The sequence below is a fragment of the Equus przewalskii genome, chromosome 10 (genome assembly GCF_037783145.1).
Source record: "Equus przewalskii isolate Varuska chromosome 10, EquPr2, whole genome shotgun sequence".
Taxonomy (NCBI): Eukaryota; Metazoa; Chordata; class Mammalia; order Perissodactyla; family Equidae; genus Equus; species Equus przewalskii.
In genome coordinates, this window is record NC_091840.1 from 6079924 (window position 1) to 6098011 (window position 18088).

Here is an 18088-nt window from a genome sequence, read left to right on the forward strand (position 1 = left end):
CTTCTCTAGACATCTTCTGCCCTCAGACCTGCCAGGATGTCCAGGATGCTCGGAACCCAGCATACCTGTGTCCCTCCACTCTGCTCCTCCTCAAACTCTCCTTCCACCAAAACTGCGACGGCTCTGGGGGACGACTCCAGATCTGTACAAGGGGCTTCTTGAGTGGGCCAGTGAAATGAGTGCCTGAAAATGGGGGTACCCACTTGCTTCTTGAAGACCCGGGGGGCCACTGCAGGAGAAGGCAGCTACCGAGATGACCTCCATGGCCCTCAATGTGAGGAAAAGGCCAATAAGCTGGCAACACTGTCTGCCGTTCCATCCAACTTTAGAAAAGCTGCAAGGGGCCACTTCCAGGAGGAAAGGCAGGGAGGAAAACGCAAGTACAGGGGCTTCCCAAGGGGCTCAGCCTGACCTGGGCTCAGCAGCATCTGAAGACTAATGCGGGGGATCCCTGGAAGAGGGGTCCAGGGAGAGCCTTGGCTCCTCTGGAGCTGATCTGAGAATCTTCTGAGGATCCCAGCAATGTGTGTCCTACTGCATCTGATGCCGGCCTCGGACCGATGGGATGACACTGAGCCAGCCAGGAAGATCGAACGGTGGGATTGCTGGGTCGTGCTCTGGGGACCCAGCTGGGCGGTGCCCACTTTTAAAAATGTACCTTGTGCCAGTGAATGCTATGGTGAATGCCCCCTCCCTGCCCCATCATGTTGGCAGAGGACGCGGAGCAGAGACCTGTAAGCCGTGGTGGTGAGCAGGGAGCCAGTGCCCTCCCGCCCACCCTGGGCGGGGCGAGAGCTGTGGGTGGGGACATGCCTGATAGCGGGGGCAAGCTGTGCTGGCTGGAGATGTTTACTAACCCGAGCTCGAGCTTTAAGGCCAGGCCTCTGTCCCTGAGCCTGCGCGTGCACGCATGGGTCTGTCTGTCTGTCTGGAGTCCTGTCCCTCCTGGGCCCAGCTATTTCCCCATCTGGGTGTGATCACTGCCGGCTCCCTCTGGGCGTGGGGGTGTAACAAGTCCGAACCTTCTCTGGGAGTCAGGCAGGCTCGGGGCCCCGCCCTCCCGGCTGTGCCCTTTCCTCCCGAACTGGTTGTGCAGGAGTGGGCGTGAGCATGGGTGAGTGTGGGTGCATGCGCGGCAGCCCTGGCCCGCTGCTCACTGCCTCACCTGTAGGGAGGGGCCTCCCAGAAACTGCCTTCCCAGGGCCCGGCCGCCCCACCTCGCCAGAGCCCAGCTGAGCAGCCAGCGAGGACACACGCCCGCCACCCGCCTGCTGCCTGCACCGGCCGAGCCCAGCCTGAGCCAGCACCTGCCTTTACCACCATGTTCAAGGGGCTGAGCAAAGGCTCCCAGGGGAAGGGGTCCCCCAAGGGTCCCCCAGCCAAGGGATCCCCCAAGAGCTCCCCCAGCAAGCACAGCCGGTGAGCGGGGCCAGGAGAGGGGGGCCGGGACAGGGGTGGTGCCAGGCCCAGGTGCTCCAGCCACCTTGAGGCAGCAGCCGGGGAGCCCAGGACCAGCCCAGGGCTGGCATTTGGTGTCCTGAGGCCAAAGGGCCTGGGGCTGGACTCTCTTCTCGGCCCAGGCTGAGCTCCAGCCCTGGCAGGAGGCCAGGGATGGCCTGGGGCTCCCCACATTCTCCAGGGGAGCTGAGGGCCAGGAGATGAGGCCACTCTGCAGGAGACGTGCCCGATAGGAGCCTGAGCAGCTGCCTTCCTCTGCTGGGAGGCTGGGAAACCAGAGTGCCTGGTCTGTTTGTGGCTCTGTCCTCAACATTCCCCCTGGGCTGGGATGACCCTTGGGACGTGGGTGCAGGGTGGACAGAAGGACTGAGGCCAGAGAAGCCAAGACGTAGAGGGCGGGAGGGCGCCTGGGTGCAGGCAGGCAGGGCTGCGCTCCCTCGCGTCCAAGCTGCAGCCTTCCCTACGTGGCTTACCTCGGGCCTTGAGAGTTTGGTTAAAGGGTCGGGGTGATTCCTTTACCGTGTGGGTGTGTGGAGGGGCTGCTGGGGGAAAGGAGAGGGGCCCGCAGGCCTGGGATATCCTCAGAGCCTCCCTTAGTTCACCCAGCTCTCTGCAGGGCCCAGCCTGGCTGTCCGCCCACCCTGCAGGGTGGAGGTGGCAGCTCGCCTGGGGTCCAGGTGTCAAGATCAGAGTGGAGATGAAAGGTCCATTACCCTGATAGGGATCGGGGTGACGACACCAGACACCACGGCTGGGCTAAGATGGGAAAAACAGCAGTTAAGTCTCTCATGGGAGTGACCTGTCCTCCCTGGGGCCTCTTAGCCCTGCCCAGGGTGGAGTTGCTCCTCCTGGCAGGAGGACAGGGTGCCCAGGGCTCAGGACCCACAGCTCCCTGTCCCCAGGCTCCTGGGCAGCGCTTCCCTGGCCTGGCGCAGCGTGGTCCACACAGCCCCGTCCTCCTGCTCCGGCCCCCAAACAGGACTCTTCACTCCCTCCATGTGCAATCCACTGGTTCAACACATACTTATTGAGCACCTGCTGTATGCCAAGACTGTTCTAGTCACTGGGGATGCTAGTGAACAGAAGGACAGGTCCTCGCCTTCACAGCGCTTAGATTCTAGTGGAATAAAAACTAGCACTTCCTGGGTTCTGACTCTGCACGGGCTCTATACTGGGCACTTTGGATGGATTAGTTCTCTTAACATTCACAATAACACGGTGAGGTAGATATTATTAAAGCCCCCCTTTACAAGTGAGGAACCTTGGACACAGAGAGGTTAAGTAACTTACCCAAGGCCACACAGCAGTAATGATAGAGAATGGTCAAACCTAGGCTGTCAGGCCAGGGTTCTTTCAGACTGTGTCTTTGCTGGCACTGCCCCTCTGGCTGAGGGGCTTCTCCTTTGACCCTTGTCTAAGGCTCAGCTTGGTGAAGCCTTCTCTTTCCCAGGACGGTGACCTCATGGGATGCCACATGCTCTTGAGGCTTGGACCTCACTCTGCCTTTTACTAGGTTTGCTTGGCCCTCTAGGTCCCAGAGAGTTAGCCCCAGCACACAGCAGGTGCCCTGTAGAGGCTCCTGAGTGAATGCATGGAAAAGGACCCTGGGGATCTGCTTCAGGCTCATACTCTGCTCCTGGCTGTGTGACCTGGAGCAAGTCAGGTCCCAGTTTGGCTCTGAACTCCAAAATCTGCAAAGTGTTGGGGTGCCCTGGCAATCTCTTGGCCTCCCCCTGCCCAGTGTTCTGTGGCTCCTCCAGATGGTAGCCTGGGCATAGGCGAAGCCCGGGGCAGTGAGAGGAGACAGGGCTGGGGTGGGAGGAAGCCGAGGTGGGGGCTGAGCTGCTGCGCCCCCGCCCCCAGCCAGCCCACCTGCCCCTCCCCAGGGCCCAGCCCCACAGCCTCCGGTATCAGCAGCTACCAGCCCGAAGCAGCAGCAGAGAGCTGGGCAGAGTCGGGAACTCACTGCCAGGACAGTGAGGTCAGCCTGCTCCACGGCGCCATGCACACCTGGAACCCCCATTTTCTGAACCCTCATGTGGGGGCAGCGCCCCCTCCCCCAGGACTGGGCATCTCACAGCCTCCTCCAGAGAGAGACCAGAGCTCTCGGGTCTTGGACTCTTCCCTCCGGGGCACTGAGCCAGGCCACAGGGCAAGATGGGGGAGGGAGAGGCAGGGGACCCTACCTGAGTGGGTAGACCTCTGCCCAAGGGGAACAGAAGGGCCTTTTCCAACCTTGCTGCCCTCTATCCCCACCACTCACCAGAGCTGCCACCCAGGAGCTGGCCCTGCTCATCTCCCGCATGCAGGCCAACGCTGACCAGGTGGAAAGGGACATCTTGGATACCCAGAAGAAGCTGCAGCAGGTGAGGCCTGGGGAACAGATGGCAGGGCGTGGGGGCATAGGAGCCCATTGTCATGCCTGGTGGTCCCTGGCATGCCCACTGGTCATGGTGAAGATGGAACAGACAACCCTGTCTTTCACTGACCATTCCCCAAACACGCAGTGGAAGATGGGGCTTGGCACTCCATCTCAGTTGGGCTCACAACTTGGTGGGTCAGAGGGGCTCAGGGGGTGCTCAGGCCTCCCTGTGTCCTTGAGCCCGCCCTACGGATGCCCTGGGCCTGGGCCTCTGCCAGCGCGGGCACCAAGGTTGGCCAGTGCGGCCGGGGTCCCTCAGGGTGGGGCTCAGGCGGCAGTGACAGGCAGCGAGGAGGCCATCCCACACCCACAGGACCGGCTGCACAGCGAGCAGAGCCAGGCCCTGAGGCACCAGCAGGAGGCGGGCCGCAGCCTGAAGGAGGCCGAGATGCTGCTGAAGGACCTCTTCCTGGATGTGGACAAGGCCCGGCGCCTCAAGCACCCGCAGGCCGAGGAGATTGAGAAGGAGTGAGTGCGGTGGCAGTTGGGGTTGGGGCTCAGTGATGGAGGCACTGGGGTCCCCAGGGAGCTCAGGCCCAGCCCTGACCTGCCGGCCGCCTCCTTGGCAGCATCAAGCAGCTGCACGAGCGGGTGACCCAGGAGTGTGCCGAGTACCGAGCCCTGTACGAGAAGATGGTGCTGCCACCCGACGTGGGGCCCAGGGTTGACTGGGCACGAGTGCTGGAGGAGAAACAGGTCAGGGGCCATCCCCAATGTCAGAAATGCGTCAAGGAGCTTGAAGTCACACCTAGCAGCAATAAGACAGCAATAAAGAGCTGTGCGCCATCAGTGGCCTGACAGCATGCGTGGACCTCGGGGTGGTTCAGGGTCTGGGAAGGGAGAGAGCAGAGCAGACAGTGCAGTCAGGGAAGGCTTCCTGCAAGAGGAAGCTCAGAGGCCTCGGAGAGGAGGGAGGGCTTGGGTGGCCTGGGGTTGAAATGGTGAGGAGAGGACATTCCAGAAAGAAGGGACAGAGGCTCCTGCCCAGAGGACACCATGGGTGCGATGGGAAGTGGGGTTTTCTGGGCAGGCAGGCAGAACCAGGTCACGGGCACCCTGAGTATCAGGAGCCTTGATGCCACAAGAGAAGAGGTGCCAGTATGACAGTGAAAGGACAGTGGGGAAGGCATGGGCAGAGCAGGGTGTGCGCAGGCTCCCAGAGCCCGGCTGCAGGGGTCCAGGCGAGAGGCGCTGAGCTGGGGCCGGGCAGGAGGTAGGGCGGAGCGGGGAGACTTTTTAGAGGCTGAGCCCCAAGTCCTGGAGACCAGTGGGATTCAGGGACTGCAGTCTTGGTGACGCCAAGGCCTCAGCCAGGGCCAGTGGAGAATGGCATGTCCCCCCAGGGTGAGCTGCCAGCTGTTCACCCAGGCTGCTCACCTGGCCTGTGCACCTTCTGCCCAAATGACTAACTCGGGTCCCGCTGACGAGGACGTGGGAGGGTGCGGGAGGGCTCCAGGCCTGGGCCCTGCGGTGGAGCTGAGCAGCCAGCTCTTCTGCAGAAGCAGGTCTGCGAGGGCCAGTACGGGCCGGGCATGGCGGAGCTGGAGCAGCAGATCGCCGAGCACAACATCCTGCAGAAGGAGATCGAGGCCTATGGGCAGCAGCTGCGGAGCCTCATTGGGCCGGTGGGTGAGCTGTCCCGGAGGGACATCCCTGCCCAGGTCCTACCCCAGCCCCTCTTCCACCCATCAGAGCCTGAGCTAGGCCTGGCTGGCCCTCTGGGGCAAGGGACAGAGGAGGGGGGAACGGTAGGTCCAGGGTGTGGGGTGCGGGCCCCCCGCCCCACACCTTGCCTCTCACTGGGCCTGCGTTTTCTCCCCTGTGGTTGAGGCAGGATGCAGCCGCCATCCGGAGCCAGTACCGGGACCTGCTGGTGAGCACAGGAAGGGCAGGGCCAGCTGGCTGGCTGGGCTGGGAGCCGGGCAGGGCCTGGCTGCCTGCACCCTTGATGGGGCCAGTGTTTCAGGGTACAGCCTGATGGTGCCCCTTGCCTCCCCCCTCCCTCCTCGCCTCTCGCCGAGCACAGAAGGTGGCCTCGTGGCGCGGGCAGAGTCTGGGCAGCCTGTACACGCACCTGCAGGGATGCACGCGCCAGCTGAGCGCCCTGGCCCAGCAGCGGCAGTGCATCCTGCAGCAGGACTGGAGCGACCTCATGGTGGACCCCGCGGGCGTACAGCAGGAATACGATGTCAGGGCAGGAGAGTGGGGTAGGGGGGTAAGGGGGGGACAAGGACATCCTCATCCTCACTGTCTGCTCCTCGGCTCTCCCCCAGCACTTCAAGCAGCACGAGCTGCTGAGCCAGGAGCAGTGCGTGAACCAGCTGGAGGACGACGGGGAACGCATGGTGGAGCTCGGGCATCCAGCAGTGGGGCCCATCCAGGTGCGAAGGCCCAGACATTGGCTTGGGGACCCACCCCCCACTCACTCCATCAGGGGGCTCCCCAGGTGGGCTGGGGAGAGGCAGAGGGAGACACGGCTCAGGTCGGGGACAGCCGGAAGGCTGGCTAAGCAGGCGGTGGGCAGGTGGACGGAGCATGGCAGAGCATGGTTGGAGGGTTCTGTGCTGCTGTCCCCAGACCCACCAGGAGGCCCTGAAGATGGAGTGGCAGAACTTCCTGAACCTGTGCATCTGCCAGGAGAGACAGCTGCAGCACGTGGCGGATTACCGCCGGGTGAGCCTGTGGGCAGGGCCGGGCTGGGGGGACAGGGGTAGGTGGCCAACAGGGCCCTGAGTGGGACAGAGAGGTGCATGGAGGACAATCTTGCATCGCGGGAGACAAAGCATCTCATAAAAATGACAGACTGTTGTGCTGTTGTGACTAGGTCCCAGAGAAAAAATAATGTCACAAACATTCTCAACAGGGTGCTATTGCTCTCAGGGGGGTGAGAGTTGGTTCTTATGGGAGAAAAAACTGTTACTCTTTTTATGCATAAACCACAGATATACATACATAAAGGACATACAGTGTATCTGTGGTATTAAATTTTCATGACAATGTGGGGAAATTAAGGGAAAAATATCTGAAAAGGCTCCTTAGGGAACAATAATGAAAAAAGGGTTGAGAAGTACTGACATCCTATACAACAGGGACTTTTTTTGCAATGTCCGCCCAAAATGTTTTATACACTTTGAGAGAGGCAAGCCGAAGAGTTTTTTTTTTTTTAAGGGCATTTTCCTACGTAACCACAATACCATTATCACACCACCAACAATAATTCTGTAACGTCACCCAACCGTGGGATGTTTCTCTAAAACACATTCCCAGCTTCTACTCTGGGGCGCCGTGGGCAGCCTCCAGGGGCCTGGGCACCACAACTCCAGGTACTGGGGGGAGGCAGGAAGGACGAGAAACAGCATTTTATGACACCGAAAGAAATGAAGTTCGTTGAACCACAAATGCCCCGCACAGAAAGCGCTCCCTCCCGAAAAGGCCCCACTGCCTGGTACAGGTGGCGGTGCAGGGGCGAGTGGCAGTTCGCATTTAGCTGGTTTGGCTTTAGCCGGTTTGGGTTCGGCTGGTTTGCAGGGTTGGGCAGCAGGCTGCCCCGGGCTCTGCCCTTGATCACCCTCTGACCTCAGTTCCAGGAAGACGCCGACTCAGTCAGCCAGACCCTGGCAAAGCTCAACTCCAGCCTGGACACCCAGTACAGCCCTGCCCCTGGGGGCCCCGCGGGCACCCCCGCAGAGCTGCTGCGACAGCTGGAGGTGAGACGGACCCGCCTGGCCATCTGCACCCCACTCCTGGGAATGGGGCCTGGCCAGGTGTCGGGGCCTCCCCCTCCCAGGTACCTAGTCCTGCCCCAAGCCGTCCCTGGCACCGGACAAGGGGGTCTACTCCAGGAGGAGAGGCTGCCCTCTTACCGGCAAGTCCTTTTCTCTGGACAGCAGTTTCCTTAATGTGACAGGCAGCCCAGGAGAGCGCTGAGGGGCCTCCAGCTCCCACTCTAGAGGCAGCACCACCCCACCCCACCCAGCAGACCCCAGGATCCTGGACCGCCGGGGAGGGGCACCTTTCACTTTGCTGACTTAGAGACCCTGTCTTCATGAAGGCCAGATCCCTGGCCCTCTTGAGGGGCTGGGTAGGTGGTAGGCCTCGAATGGAACCTGGCCTGAGCCCCCAGTGCCTGGGACCCCACAGGCAGAGGAGAAGCAGCTGGCCCTGGCCGAGAAGACCACCAGGGACCTGCAGCGACGGAGCCAGGAGGTCACCCCTCTGCCACAGCGCAGAAAACCACCACAGCAGCCCCTGCACGTGGACAGCATCTGCGACTGGGACTCCGGAGAAGTACAGCCTCAACCAGCCATCCCCCCCCCCGCCTCGTCCTTGAGCCGTCCCAGACCCCCTGTGGGCCCGCCCCCCCCCGCCCCCCCCCCAGCCCAGCCCAGCCCCTGCTGCCCCCTCCAGTCCCCCTGCCCCTACTCCACCCCTGCCCCAGCCCCGCCCCTCTCCAAGCCCTGCCCTGCCTCTGGCCTGCCCCTGTCCCCACCCCAGCACCTCCCACTTCCACTCCTGCCCCTGCCCCAGCTCCTGTCCCCACCTGTCCCTGTCCCCAGCCCCTACCCCATCTTGGCCTTGTCCCTTCTCTGGCCCCTTCCCCTGAGCCTGCATGAACCCCTCGCCACCTGCCCCCCAGGTGCAGCTGCTGCGGGGCGAGCGGTACACGCTGATGGACAACAGTGACCCTCATACTTGGGTCGTGCAGGGCCCCGGCGGGGAGACCAAGCATGCCCCAGCCGCCTGCTTCTGCATCCCGGCTCCGGACCCTGAAGCTGTGGCCAGGGCCTCCAAGTGGGTCTGCCTGGGGATAACTCAGGGGCAAGAGTCAGGCTGTGTCTGACACAGGTGGTGTCTGAGGCCACTGCCTGGCCTTCGCCTGGCCCAGTGACTGCTGGGGCTGGGGAGAGAGAGGAGGGATGTCCTTCTCTGATCTCCTGCTCATTCCAGGCTGGCCTCAGAGCTGCAGGCCCTGAAGCAGAAATTAGCCACAGTCCAGAGGCGCCTGAAGACCACCACTGCGGAGCCCTTACGGCCTGGCCAGCAGGGTACCAAGAGCGGCCAGGGACTTGGGGGGTGGTTGGGATAGGGGGAGTAGATTCCTACTGTGGCCACTGCGAGGGGCTGGGACACACAGGAGGTGACCCTGCATTAGGGACTTCTGCTCTGGGGACTCCATCTCTTGGGTTGGCAAGCCCCTAGGGCTGTCTGTCCCTCAGGCCCTGCCCATCCCCCCCCACCACCAGGCCCCTCAGCCAGCACTCAGGGAGCAGCCTCTCAGGCAGACGTGAGGTAGACCCTGGACCCTCACCAGCTCCCTATGCCCCCAGCTCCCACCAGCTCAGCCCCAGCCGACCCTCAGGCCCAGAAGCTCCTGACACAGATGACCCAGCTGGATGCAGACCTGGGGCAGATAGAGAGGCAGGTGCTGGCCTGGGCCCGGGCCCCCCTGAGCCGCACCAGACCACTGGAGGACCTGGAGGGCCGCATCCAAAGCCACAAGGTGGGTGAGAAGGGCGGTTGAAATAAGAAATGGTCCAGCCTTGGGGATGCATGAACTAAAGATGAGGTGAATGTGGAAGCAGCCACAGGGACCCGAGGAGGAGGGAGGGAGTGGACAGTGCAGGGCTCAGACAAGCTGGTTCCCATCCTGGCCTCTCTGCTGTCCAGCCCTGTGGACACTGGGCAATTCACTTAACTTCTCTGAGCCTTGGTTTCCTCATCCCTGAAAACAGGCATAATCATACCCAGCTCGTCTGGTTGTCCTGAGGATGAAGTACAGTAAGGCCCCGGAAGGTTCTAGTAGGGGCAGGGCCCAGGGGAAAAACCCTGTGACCCACACCCAGGAGGTGTCCTGGTGAGGGTCCTGTGAGCAGCAAGGGTGCCTGGAGCACGTCAGGGTGGGGGGGCCTCCCTGGAGAGTGTGCAGCTTGTAAACGTGGTCACAAAAGAACGCATCCTCTGAGGCGCTGAGAGGCGAGCAGTCGGGTTATACCCTTCCAAACCAGTTTCTACTCAAATATATTGTTTGGGTTTTGTTTTTAAAATTTTGGATTGTGTCGTTAGCATGATCGTGCAACTTATTATTTTCGCTCCACCTTCTACCGTGGCTGTTTGGAGGCAGCATTTCCACCAGGTCCAAGGGTTGGGCTCGGGGAGGGCTCCAGAGGTGGGACAGGTGACACAGGTGGGGTCCGGGAGGCCGACTGTGAGATGGGGCCGGGCGTGCCGGGCGTTTTTGAGGGAGTCTCGTGGGTCGTGGGTGTGACCCCTGTCAGGCTGGGGGGAAGCAGGAGTGCAGGAGGCTCGCTCAGCAATGCAGTCTCCACAGAGACCCCTGCCGAGCCCAGGGGGAGCTCTGGGGCTGACGGGGCTGGACCTTCATACCCTACACTGTTAGGTCACTGGTTATGACTGACCTGGGACATGGTGGCTCTCTTGGGCCCAGGCCATCCCCAGATAAGTCCTTGGGTTTTGAAGTCATAGCAGCTACCACATCAGGGTGTTTCAGATCCATGGGAAAGCCAGCTAGACTGGAAGGTAGGCAGTGCAGGGCACAGAGCTGGCACCAATGACGTACGGAATGGACCAGTGAATAACTATAAAGGAATGAACGAAAGAACCCCAAGTGCCTGACCTGGAGGGTCAGGGTAGGGAACTGATGGTTTTGTGAATAGGATAGTGACATGAAGGTCAAGGCGGGCAACTGTATGCCTGGCCCTGCTGAGCTCCCGACCCTCAGGGTCTCATTTCATCCTCCCATCAATCATTCCATAGATAAGGAGACTGAGGGTTGGAGAGGTTGACCTGCCCAAGGGCATCCCCATGGGGACTACTGGGGCCAGGACCATTCCTGGTTCTCTGGCCTGAGCCCAAGTACGTACCCACCACACTCAACCCTCGTGGGCAGAGTTAGGTCGACCCGGCAGGAGGGCTGGGCAGAACCCACCTGCCCAGAGCAGGGATCCCTGACCCCCACGCCACCCCTCCCAGGACATGGCCCAGCGGCTGCAGAGCCTGGGAGCAGAGAAGGAGGCGGCCCAGCAGGAGTGTGAGGCGTGTCTGTCGGCGCAGCCCGTGGGCCCCGCCACCCTGCACCTGCCCGTGGCCCTCAACAACGTCAAGAACAAGTACAGCGATGTGCAGGTTCTCTGCAACCTCTATGGGGAGAAGTGAGTGCTCTGGGGAGGGGACCGCTGGGCGGGACAGCACGGGTGTGACGGAGGGGGTGTCTGACCCTTGGCCACCTCTGCGGCAGAGCCAAGGCTGCCCTGGGTCTGGAGCGGCAGATCCAGGAGGCGGACAGGGTCATCCAAGGCTTCGAGTCTTCCCTGGCTCAGGAGGCCCCCATCCCTGCTGGCCCGGGCACGCTGCAGGAGAGGGCCAGTGAGCTGCAGGTGAGGGGCCGGGCGGCCTCCTGGCGGGAGGGGGGCACAGCCTGACCAAGCATTCGGGGGCAGGGGGAGTAGGATATGGCGTCTCACGGAACCAAGAGGGTACGTCACACTGTGTCCTCTCCTCCCTCAGCGGCAGCGGAGGAAGCTGCTGGAGCAGCAGTCCTGCGTGCTGGGGCTGCACCGCGAGCTGAAGGCCGCCGAGCATGCGTGCGGTGCGCTGCAGAACAATTTCCACGAGTTCTGCCAAGACCTGCCTCACCAGCAGCGCCAAGTGCGGGCCCTCACTGACCGCTACCACGCCGTGGGGGACCAGCTGGACCTGCGGTGAGTGGTTGGGCCAGCAGGGCCTGTGGCATGCCCCCGTGGTACACGGCAGCTGCTGCGAACAAGCTGTGTGACCATGGACTGGTGACTTCACCTCTCGGAGGGTTAGTTTCCTCACCTCTAAAATGGGATAATACCAGTGCCTACCTCCCAGGGTGGTGCCTGGCAGAGACTGTCCAGTCCATCTCTGAATACCCAACTCCAGCACAGGGCCAGAGTTAGTGGATCACCATGGCGGGTCATTCAGGACTCCTGACCTGTCCCAGGGAGGGAGGCACCCACCAGCCTCCTCTGTGCACTCCTCACCTGTCCCCAGAGGGCAGCTCTCACCTCTGCTCCGGGCCTCATCCTCCTGCAGGGAGAAGACGGTGCAGGACGCCGGCCTCGCCTACCAGCAGTTCAGGAACTGCAGTGACAACCTGAGCTCCTGGCTGGAGCACCTGCCCCGCAACCAGGTGCGGCCCAGCGACGGGCCCAGCCAGATTGCCTACAAGCTGCAGGCGCAGAAGGTGAGGGGCTGGGGCTGCAGGCAACCTGGGGGCAGGTCAGGCCCCTGTCCAGAGCTGGGACCTCAAGCCACGTCCACCTCCCTGGCCACCTCCCCAAAAGGGAGAGCCACCTATTTGCATGTGGCCCCCTTATGGCCAGTGTGCTAAGAGACCTCAAAGCTCAGACCACAGAGGCCTTGGGTCACCCACCTCCCGACCCCCACAGAATGTTCCACTTTGCCCACAGAAATGTCCAGCCCATCTCTGTCTGATCCAAGGTGGGCAGCAGGCTTTATGCTCCTGGGAGTTCCAACTCCTACTGCATCCTCTTCCCCATACTTGCCAAGCCCTACTATGCAGGGGCTGGGGTACAACCCGGTCTCCGGCAGCCCACAGTCTGGTGGGGGCGGCCGGAGCATCGCAGGCCATGATGCTGATCGGCGCATTGGTGAAGAAACCGCAGTGCCGCAGGAGCCCACTGCGGGCAAGCTGGGCGTCACAGCAAGCGGTCTGGAAGGAACGACACCCAAGCTGAGGCCTGAGGAATAGATAGGGTGGCCAGGTGGAGGGGCTGAAATGTCCCAAGCAGAGGCCATGGTGGGTCAGGGGAAGGAAAGGGCAGTTTCCAAGCTTGCTGCCTGTGGCCCTGGAGGCAGCCGGCAGGAGGAGAGTCTGGATGAGTGGTGTTTCCTGACTCTCACTTCTTTCCTGGCAGAGGCTGCTGCAGGAGATCCAGGACCGAGAGCAGGACAGGGCCATGGCATCCCGCCTCTCCCAGGACCTGCAGGCGGCTCTCCAGGTAAGCTCCTCTCCTTCAGCCGGTCCCTCATTATGCACCCACCTCCCTCCCTCTGCCAGTCCGCTGCCCACCGCCAGCCTCTCCCACTGACCACCAGCAGACTGTCCTCTCCTCCCTGCTCAGGACTACGAGCTCCAGGCAGACATCTACCGCTGCTCCCTGAAGCCGACCCAGGAAGGGTCAGCTCCCAAGAGACCCCGAGTGGCTCCCCTGCAGGAGAGCATCCAGGCCCAGGTCAGACGGGACCCAGCGCGGCTCCGTGTCCCCTGGCTGCAGCTCTGCAGCCTCCGAGGTGGGAGCTGACCCTGCCTTCCTTCTCTCTCCCTTTTGGCCCCTCCAGGAGAAGAACCTGACAAAGGCCTATACTGAGGCTGCAGCTGTGCACCAGCAGCAGATGCACCAGCTGGAGCTTGCCAGAAAGCTGCTGGAGAAGGTATGGAGATGGTGCCCACTCCGTCCCCGAAGTAGACAGCCTGGCCTAGACATTGACCTGGCCGTCTTCCCTTCCTCCTCACCCTGCAGCCTGCAACATCAGGGCAGGCTCGGCGGCCTGGGGGCAGGCGTGCAGTTTCCTGCCTCCCCCACTGCTCTCCCTAACAGCTCTTACAGGCTGGTATCCGTCTCAGTGTTAGGCCCTGAGATGTCATTCAGGGAAGTCACGGCTTAGCCACTGGGCAGTCCCCTGGTGGGCCAGGAGAAAACCCCCACAAAGTCTTCAGCTTTAGGACTCATCCACAGTGTGTAAGAGGCCACCTAGCTCTCTCTCCCTGGGACACCAGGAGCCAGAAGCTCTCCATGACTCTCAGTGACTGGCCGAGGAACTTGCCAGCTTTCTCCTACCCAGAGGAGTACTCCAGCATCCCCCGGAGGTGTATGGGCTCATTTCTAGGAGCCTGGATGGAGGGGAAGGAGAAAGGTTTGGAAGGGAGAACCTGTCCCAGTTGCATGTTCTAGTGCAAATTCAGCCTGAACACTGCCTTGCATCCTGACATCACAGGATTAGTGGGTCCTCTCAAGATCCTGCAGCCAAGCATCTCCGGTCTTCAGTTCCATCTCCCCAGACCTGCTGGGAAGTCTCAGGAAGCAGCAAGGGTCTCTGATCTTGGGGAGGCGGTGGGGATAGGGCTCATCCCTCTCCTCTTCCTCCCCCAGTACTTTCCCCTTCTTCCTCTCACTCTGCAGAAGGAGCTCAGTGAGGATATCCATGTGACCCATGACGCACAGCAGGGCTCTGAGAGCCCAGCCCGAGCAGGCAAGGAGTCAGAGGCCCTGAAGTCCCAGCTGGAGGAGGAGAGGAAGCGGGTGGCCCAGGTGCAGCACGAGCTAGAGGAGCAGAGGACCCAGCTGCTGCAGCTGAGGACCCAGCGGCCCTTGGAAAGGCTGGAGGAGAAGGAAGTGGTGGAGTTCTACCGGGACCCCCAGCTGGAGAGCGACCTGTCTGGGGTGAAGTCCCAGGTGGAAGATGAGGGCAAGAAGCGGGCCGGCCTGCAGGCAGACCTGGAGGCCACGGCCCAGAAGGTCGTTCACCTGGAGAGCAAGAGGAAGGCCATTCAGCCCCATCTGCTGACCAAGGAGGTCACCCAGATCGAGAGGGACCCAGGCCTGGATAGCCAGGCGGCCCAGCTCAGCAGCGAGATCCAACACCTGTCGGAGGAGAACACCGCCATCTCAGCCCGGCTGGAGGAGCTCAAGAAGGAGCTGCTGGCCCTTGAGCAGAAAAAAGCGAACGTGAAAGAGAAGGTCGTGGTGAAAGAAGTGGTCAAGGTAGAGAAGGACCTGGAAATGGTCAAGGCAGCCCAGGCTCTGAGGCTGCAGATCGAGGAGGACACTGCACAGAGGAAGGGGGCGGAGGAGGCCGTGGCCAAGCTGCAGGCTCGTATTGAAGAGCTGGAGCGGGTGATCAGCGCCGTGGAGCCAAAGGTGATCGTGAAGGAGGTGAAGAAGGTGGAGCAGGACCCAGGCCTTCTCAAAGAGGCGTCCAGGCTGAGGAGCCTCCTTGAGGGGGAGAGGAATAAGAACACGACTCTAGCCAGGGAGCTGAAGGAACTGCACAGCAAGTACAGCGTGGTGGAGAAGCAGAAGCCCAAAGTGGAGCTCCAGGAACGCATCAACGAGATCTTCCAGGTGGATCCAGAGACGGAGCAGGAGATCACGCGGCTCAGGGCCGAGCTGGAGGAGACCGCCAGCAAGAGGAGCAGCATGCAGAAGGAGGTGGAGAAGCTGCTGCCCGACCTGGAGGTCCTGCGGGCCCAGAAGCCCACAGTGGAGTACAAGCAGGTGACACAGGAGGTGGTGAAGCACGAGAGGAGTCCGGAGGTGCTGCGGGAAATCGACCGCCTGAAGGCTCAGCTCAACGAGCTGGTCAACACCAGCGGGAGGGCCCAGGAGCAGCTCATTCGGCTGCAGGGGGAGCGCGATGAGTGGAAGCGGGAGCGGTCCAAGGTGGAGACCAAGACGGTGAACAAGGAGGTGGTGCGCCACGAGAAGGACCCGGTCCTGGAGAAGGAGGCCGAGCGGCTCCGCCAGGAGGTGAGGGAAGCCACCCAGAAGAGGCGGGCCGCCGAGGACGTGGTCTACGAGCTGCAGAACAAGTACCTGTTGCTGGAGAGGAGGCGGCCCGAGGAGAAGGTGGTGGTGCAGGAGGTGGTGGTCACCCAGAAGGACCCAAAGCTCCGCGAGGACCACAGCCGGCTGAGCAGGAGCCTAGACGAGGAGGTGGGCCGGCGGCGGCAGCTGGAGAGGGAGGTGCAGCAGCTGCGGGCCACTGTGGAGGAGAAGGAGGGTCTGCTCAGCTTCCAGGAGGACCGCAACAAGAAGCTGGCTGTGGAGAAGGAGCTGCGGCAGCTGACCTTGAGTATCCAGGAGCTAGAGAAGCGGCCCCCTGCGGTGCAGGAGAAGATCATCATGGAGGAAGTGGTCAAGCTGGAGAAGGACCCGGAACTGGAGAAGTCCACGGAGGCCCTGCGGCGGGACCTGGACCAGGAGAAGACCCAGGTGATGGAGTTGCATCGGGAGTGCAAGAACCTGCAGGTCAAGATCGATGTCCTCCAGAAAACCAAATCGCAAGAGAAGACCATCTACAAGGAAGTGATCAGGGTGGAGAAGGACCAGGTGCTGGAGGGTGAGCGGTCCCGGGTGTGGGAGATGCTCAACAGGGAGCGCACTGCCCGGCAGAGCCGGGAGGAGGAGGTGCGGCGTCTCCGTGAGCGGATAGAGAAGGCTGAGGCTCTGAGGAAAACCTGGTCCCGGGAGGAGGCCGAGCTCCAGAAGGCCCGGGACCAGGCAAGCCAGGAGTGCAGGCAGCTGCAGCAGGAGCTGCGGGAGCTGGGGAGGCAGAAGGAGCAGAAGGTGCTGCACCTGCAGGAGGAGTCAAAGCTGCTCAGCCAGAAGACGGAGAACAAGCGACGGAAGGCGGCCCAGCGGAGCCAGGAGCTCTCGCAGCTCGAGGCGGCCATCCTCCGTGAGAAGGACCAGATCTACGAGAAGGAGAGGGCCCTCCGGGACCTCCACGCTAAGGTGAGCCGGGAAGAGCTCAACCAGGAGACTCAGACGCGAGAGACCAACCTTTCCACCAAGATCTCCATCTTGGAACCCGAGACGGGGAAAGATATGTCCCCATATGAGGCCTACAAGAGGGGCATCATCGATCGAGGCCAGTACCTCCAGCTGCAGGAGCTTGAGTGTGACTGGGAGGAGGTCACCACCTCGGGCCCCTGTGGGGAGGAGTCTGTGCTCCTGGACCGCAAGAGCGGGAAGCAGTACTCCATTGAGGCTGCCCTGCGCTGCCGGCGCATCTCCAAGGAGGAGTACCATCTCTATAAGGACGGCCACCTCCCCATCTCCGAGTTTGCTCTGCTCGTGGCAGGGGAGACCAAGCCCTGCTCCTCCCTCTCCATTGGCTCCATCATCTCCAAGTCCCCACTCACCTCCCCAGCTCCCCAAAGCACCAGTTTCTTCTCTCCCAGCTTCTCTCTTGGGCTTGGCGATGATAGCTTCCCCATTGCCGGGGTCTATGACACAACCACAGATAACAAATGCACCATCAAGACGGCCGTGGCCAAAAACATGCTGGATCCCATCACTGGGCAGAAGCTGCTGGAGGCCCAGGCGGCCACAGGGGGCATCGTGGACCTCCTCAGCCGGGAGCGCTACTCCGTGCACAAGGCTATGGAGAGGGGGCTGATTGAGAACACCTCCACACAGAGGCTGCTCAACGCCCAGAAGGCCTTCACCGGCATCGAGGACCCCGTCACGAAGAAGAGGCTGTCAGTGGGCGAGGCCGTCCAAAAAGGCTGGATGCCCCGGGAGAGCGTGCTCCCGCACCTGCAGGTGCAGCACCTGACTGGGGGACTCATTGACCCCAAGAGGACAGGCCGCATTCCCGTCCCGCAGGCCGTGCTCTCTGGAATGATCAGCGAAGAGCTGGCCCAGCTCCTGCAGGATGAATCCGGCTACGAGAAGGATTTGACAGACCCCATCTCCAAGGAGCGGCTGAGTTACAAGGAGGCCATGGGGCGCTGCCGGAAAGATCCCCTGAGCGGCCTGCTGCTCCTCCCAGCCGCGCTGGAGGGCTACCGCTGCTATCGCTCCGCCTCCCCCGCCACACCGCGCTCCCTGCGCTGACGCTGACGCGGGCCACGCAGTCACAGGGAGTGCGTGTGAGGGGGAGGGGACGATGCATGCCCCTCTCGCCTAGGAGCAGCCTGATCCCCTAATCTGAGGGGGTGGGTTTTCCCTCTGTCTGATCGCTGTCCTATTACTCGAACGTTCGTGGTGTTGGGCTCTCTCCCCTAACTTTGGTGCCCGATCCATCCCCAGACCCAGAGATCAGCAGATCTGTTTATCCCTCCCTCCTCCACTGCCCCAGTGCTTCCAATAAACTAATTCTCCCAGTGTCTCCTTCATATTTGGGAACACAGAGTCGATCTGTCTGGGGCATGAGCACAGGGGCAGTCCTGCTTGGGTTCTCCCCAGGTGGGGAGTGGACATGGCCAACTTTGACTCGGGGTTGGGGGTGGGGTGGGGTGGACCGAGAGATGCTGGCAGGTCATGGAAGGAGATCATGGATTGGCTCCTCCCTCCCCACCGTCTCTGCTCTGGGTCTCTCAGGGCTGGCCAGGAACTGTCTCCAGCCCTCTGTCAACCTCGCCCTTGTCAGCAAGTCGCTGGTGTCCCCCCCCCCCCAGCAGAAAAACCCTGGAAA

At 61.9% G+C, this 18088-nt stretch overlaps 1 protein-coding gene and 1 long non-coding RNA gene across 2 annotated transcripts; one reads left to right on the plus strand and one right to left on the minus strand.

The window, feature by feature from the left end:
* Positions 1 to 847: 847 nt before the first annotated feature.
* Positions 848 to 17789, plus strand: EVPL (envoplakin). Its single transcript, XM_070561406.1, has 22 exons — positions 848 to 1419; positions 3725 to 3824; positions 4194 to 4348; positions 4450 to 4576; positions 5380 to 5505; positions 5715 to 5753; positions 5907 to 6068; positions 6154 to 6261; positions 6458 to 6553; positions 7462 to 7587; positions 8021 to 8167; positions 8517 to 8671; positions 8828 to 8925; positions 9208 to 9380; positions 10871 to 11049; positions 11136 to 11274; positions 11405 to 11598; positions 11957 to 12107; positions 12802 to 12885; positions 13009 to 13119; positions 13226 to 13318; positions 14068 to 17789. Exons 1-22 carry the CDS (start codon positions 1322 to 1324, stop codon positions 17506 to 17508), a joined length of 6102 nt encoding a protein of 2033 aa, XP_070417507.1. The 5' UTR covers positions 848 to 1321; the 3' UTR covers positions 17509 to 17789.
* On the minus strand, positions 9883 to 10872 carry LOC139073998 (uncharacterized). The gene is made up of 2 exons (XR_011523263.1): positions 10297 to 10872; positions 9883 to 10156 (listed from the first exon to the last, which is right to left on the minus strand). It is a non-coding gene; the product is annotated as an uncharacterized lncRNA (long non-coding RNA).
* Positions 17790 to 18088: the final 299 nt, after the last annotated feature.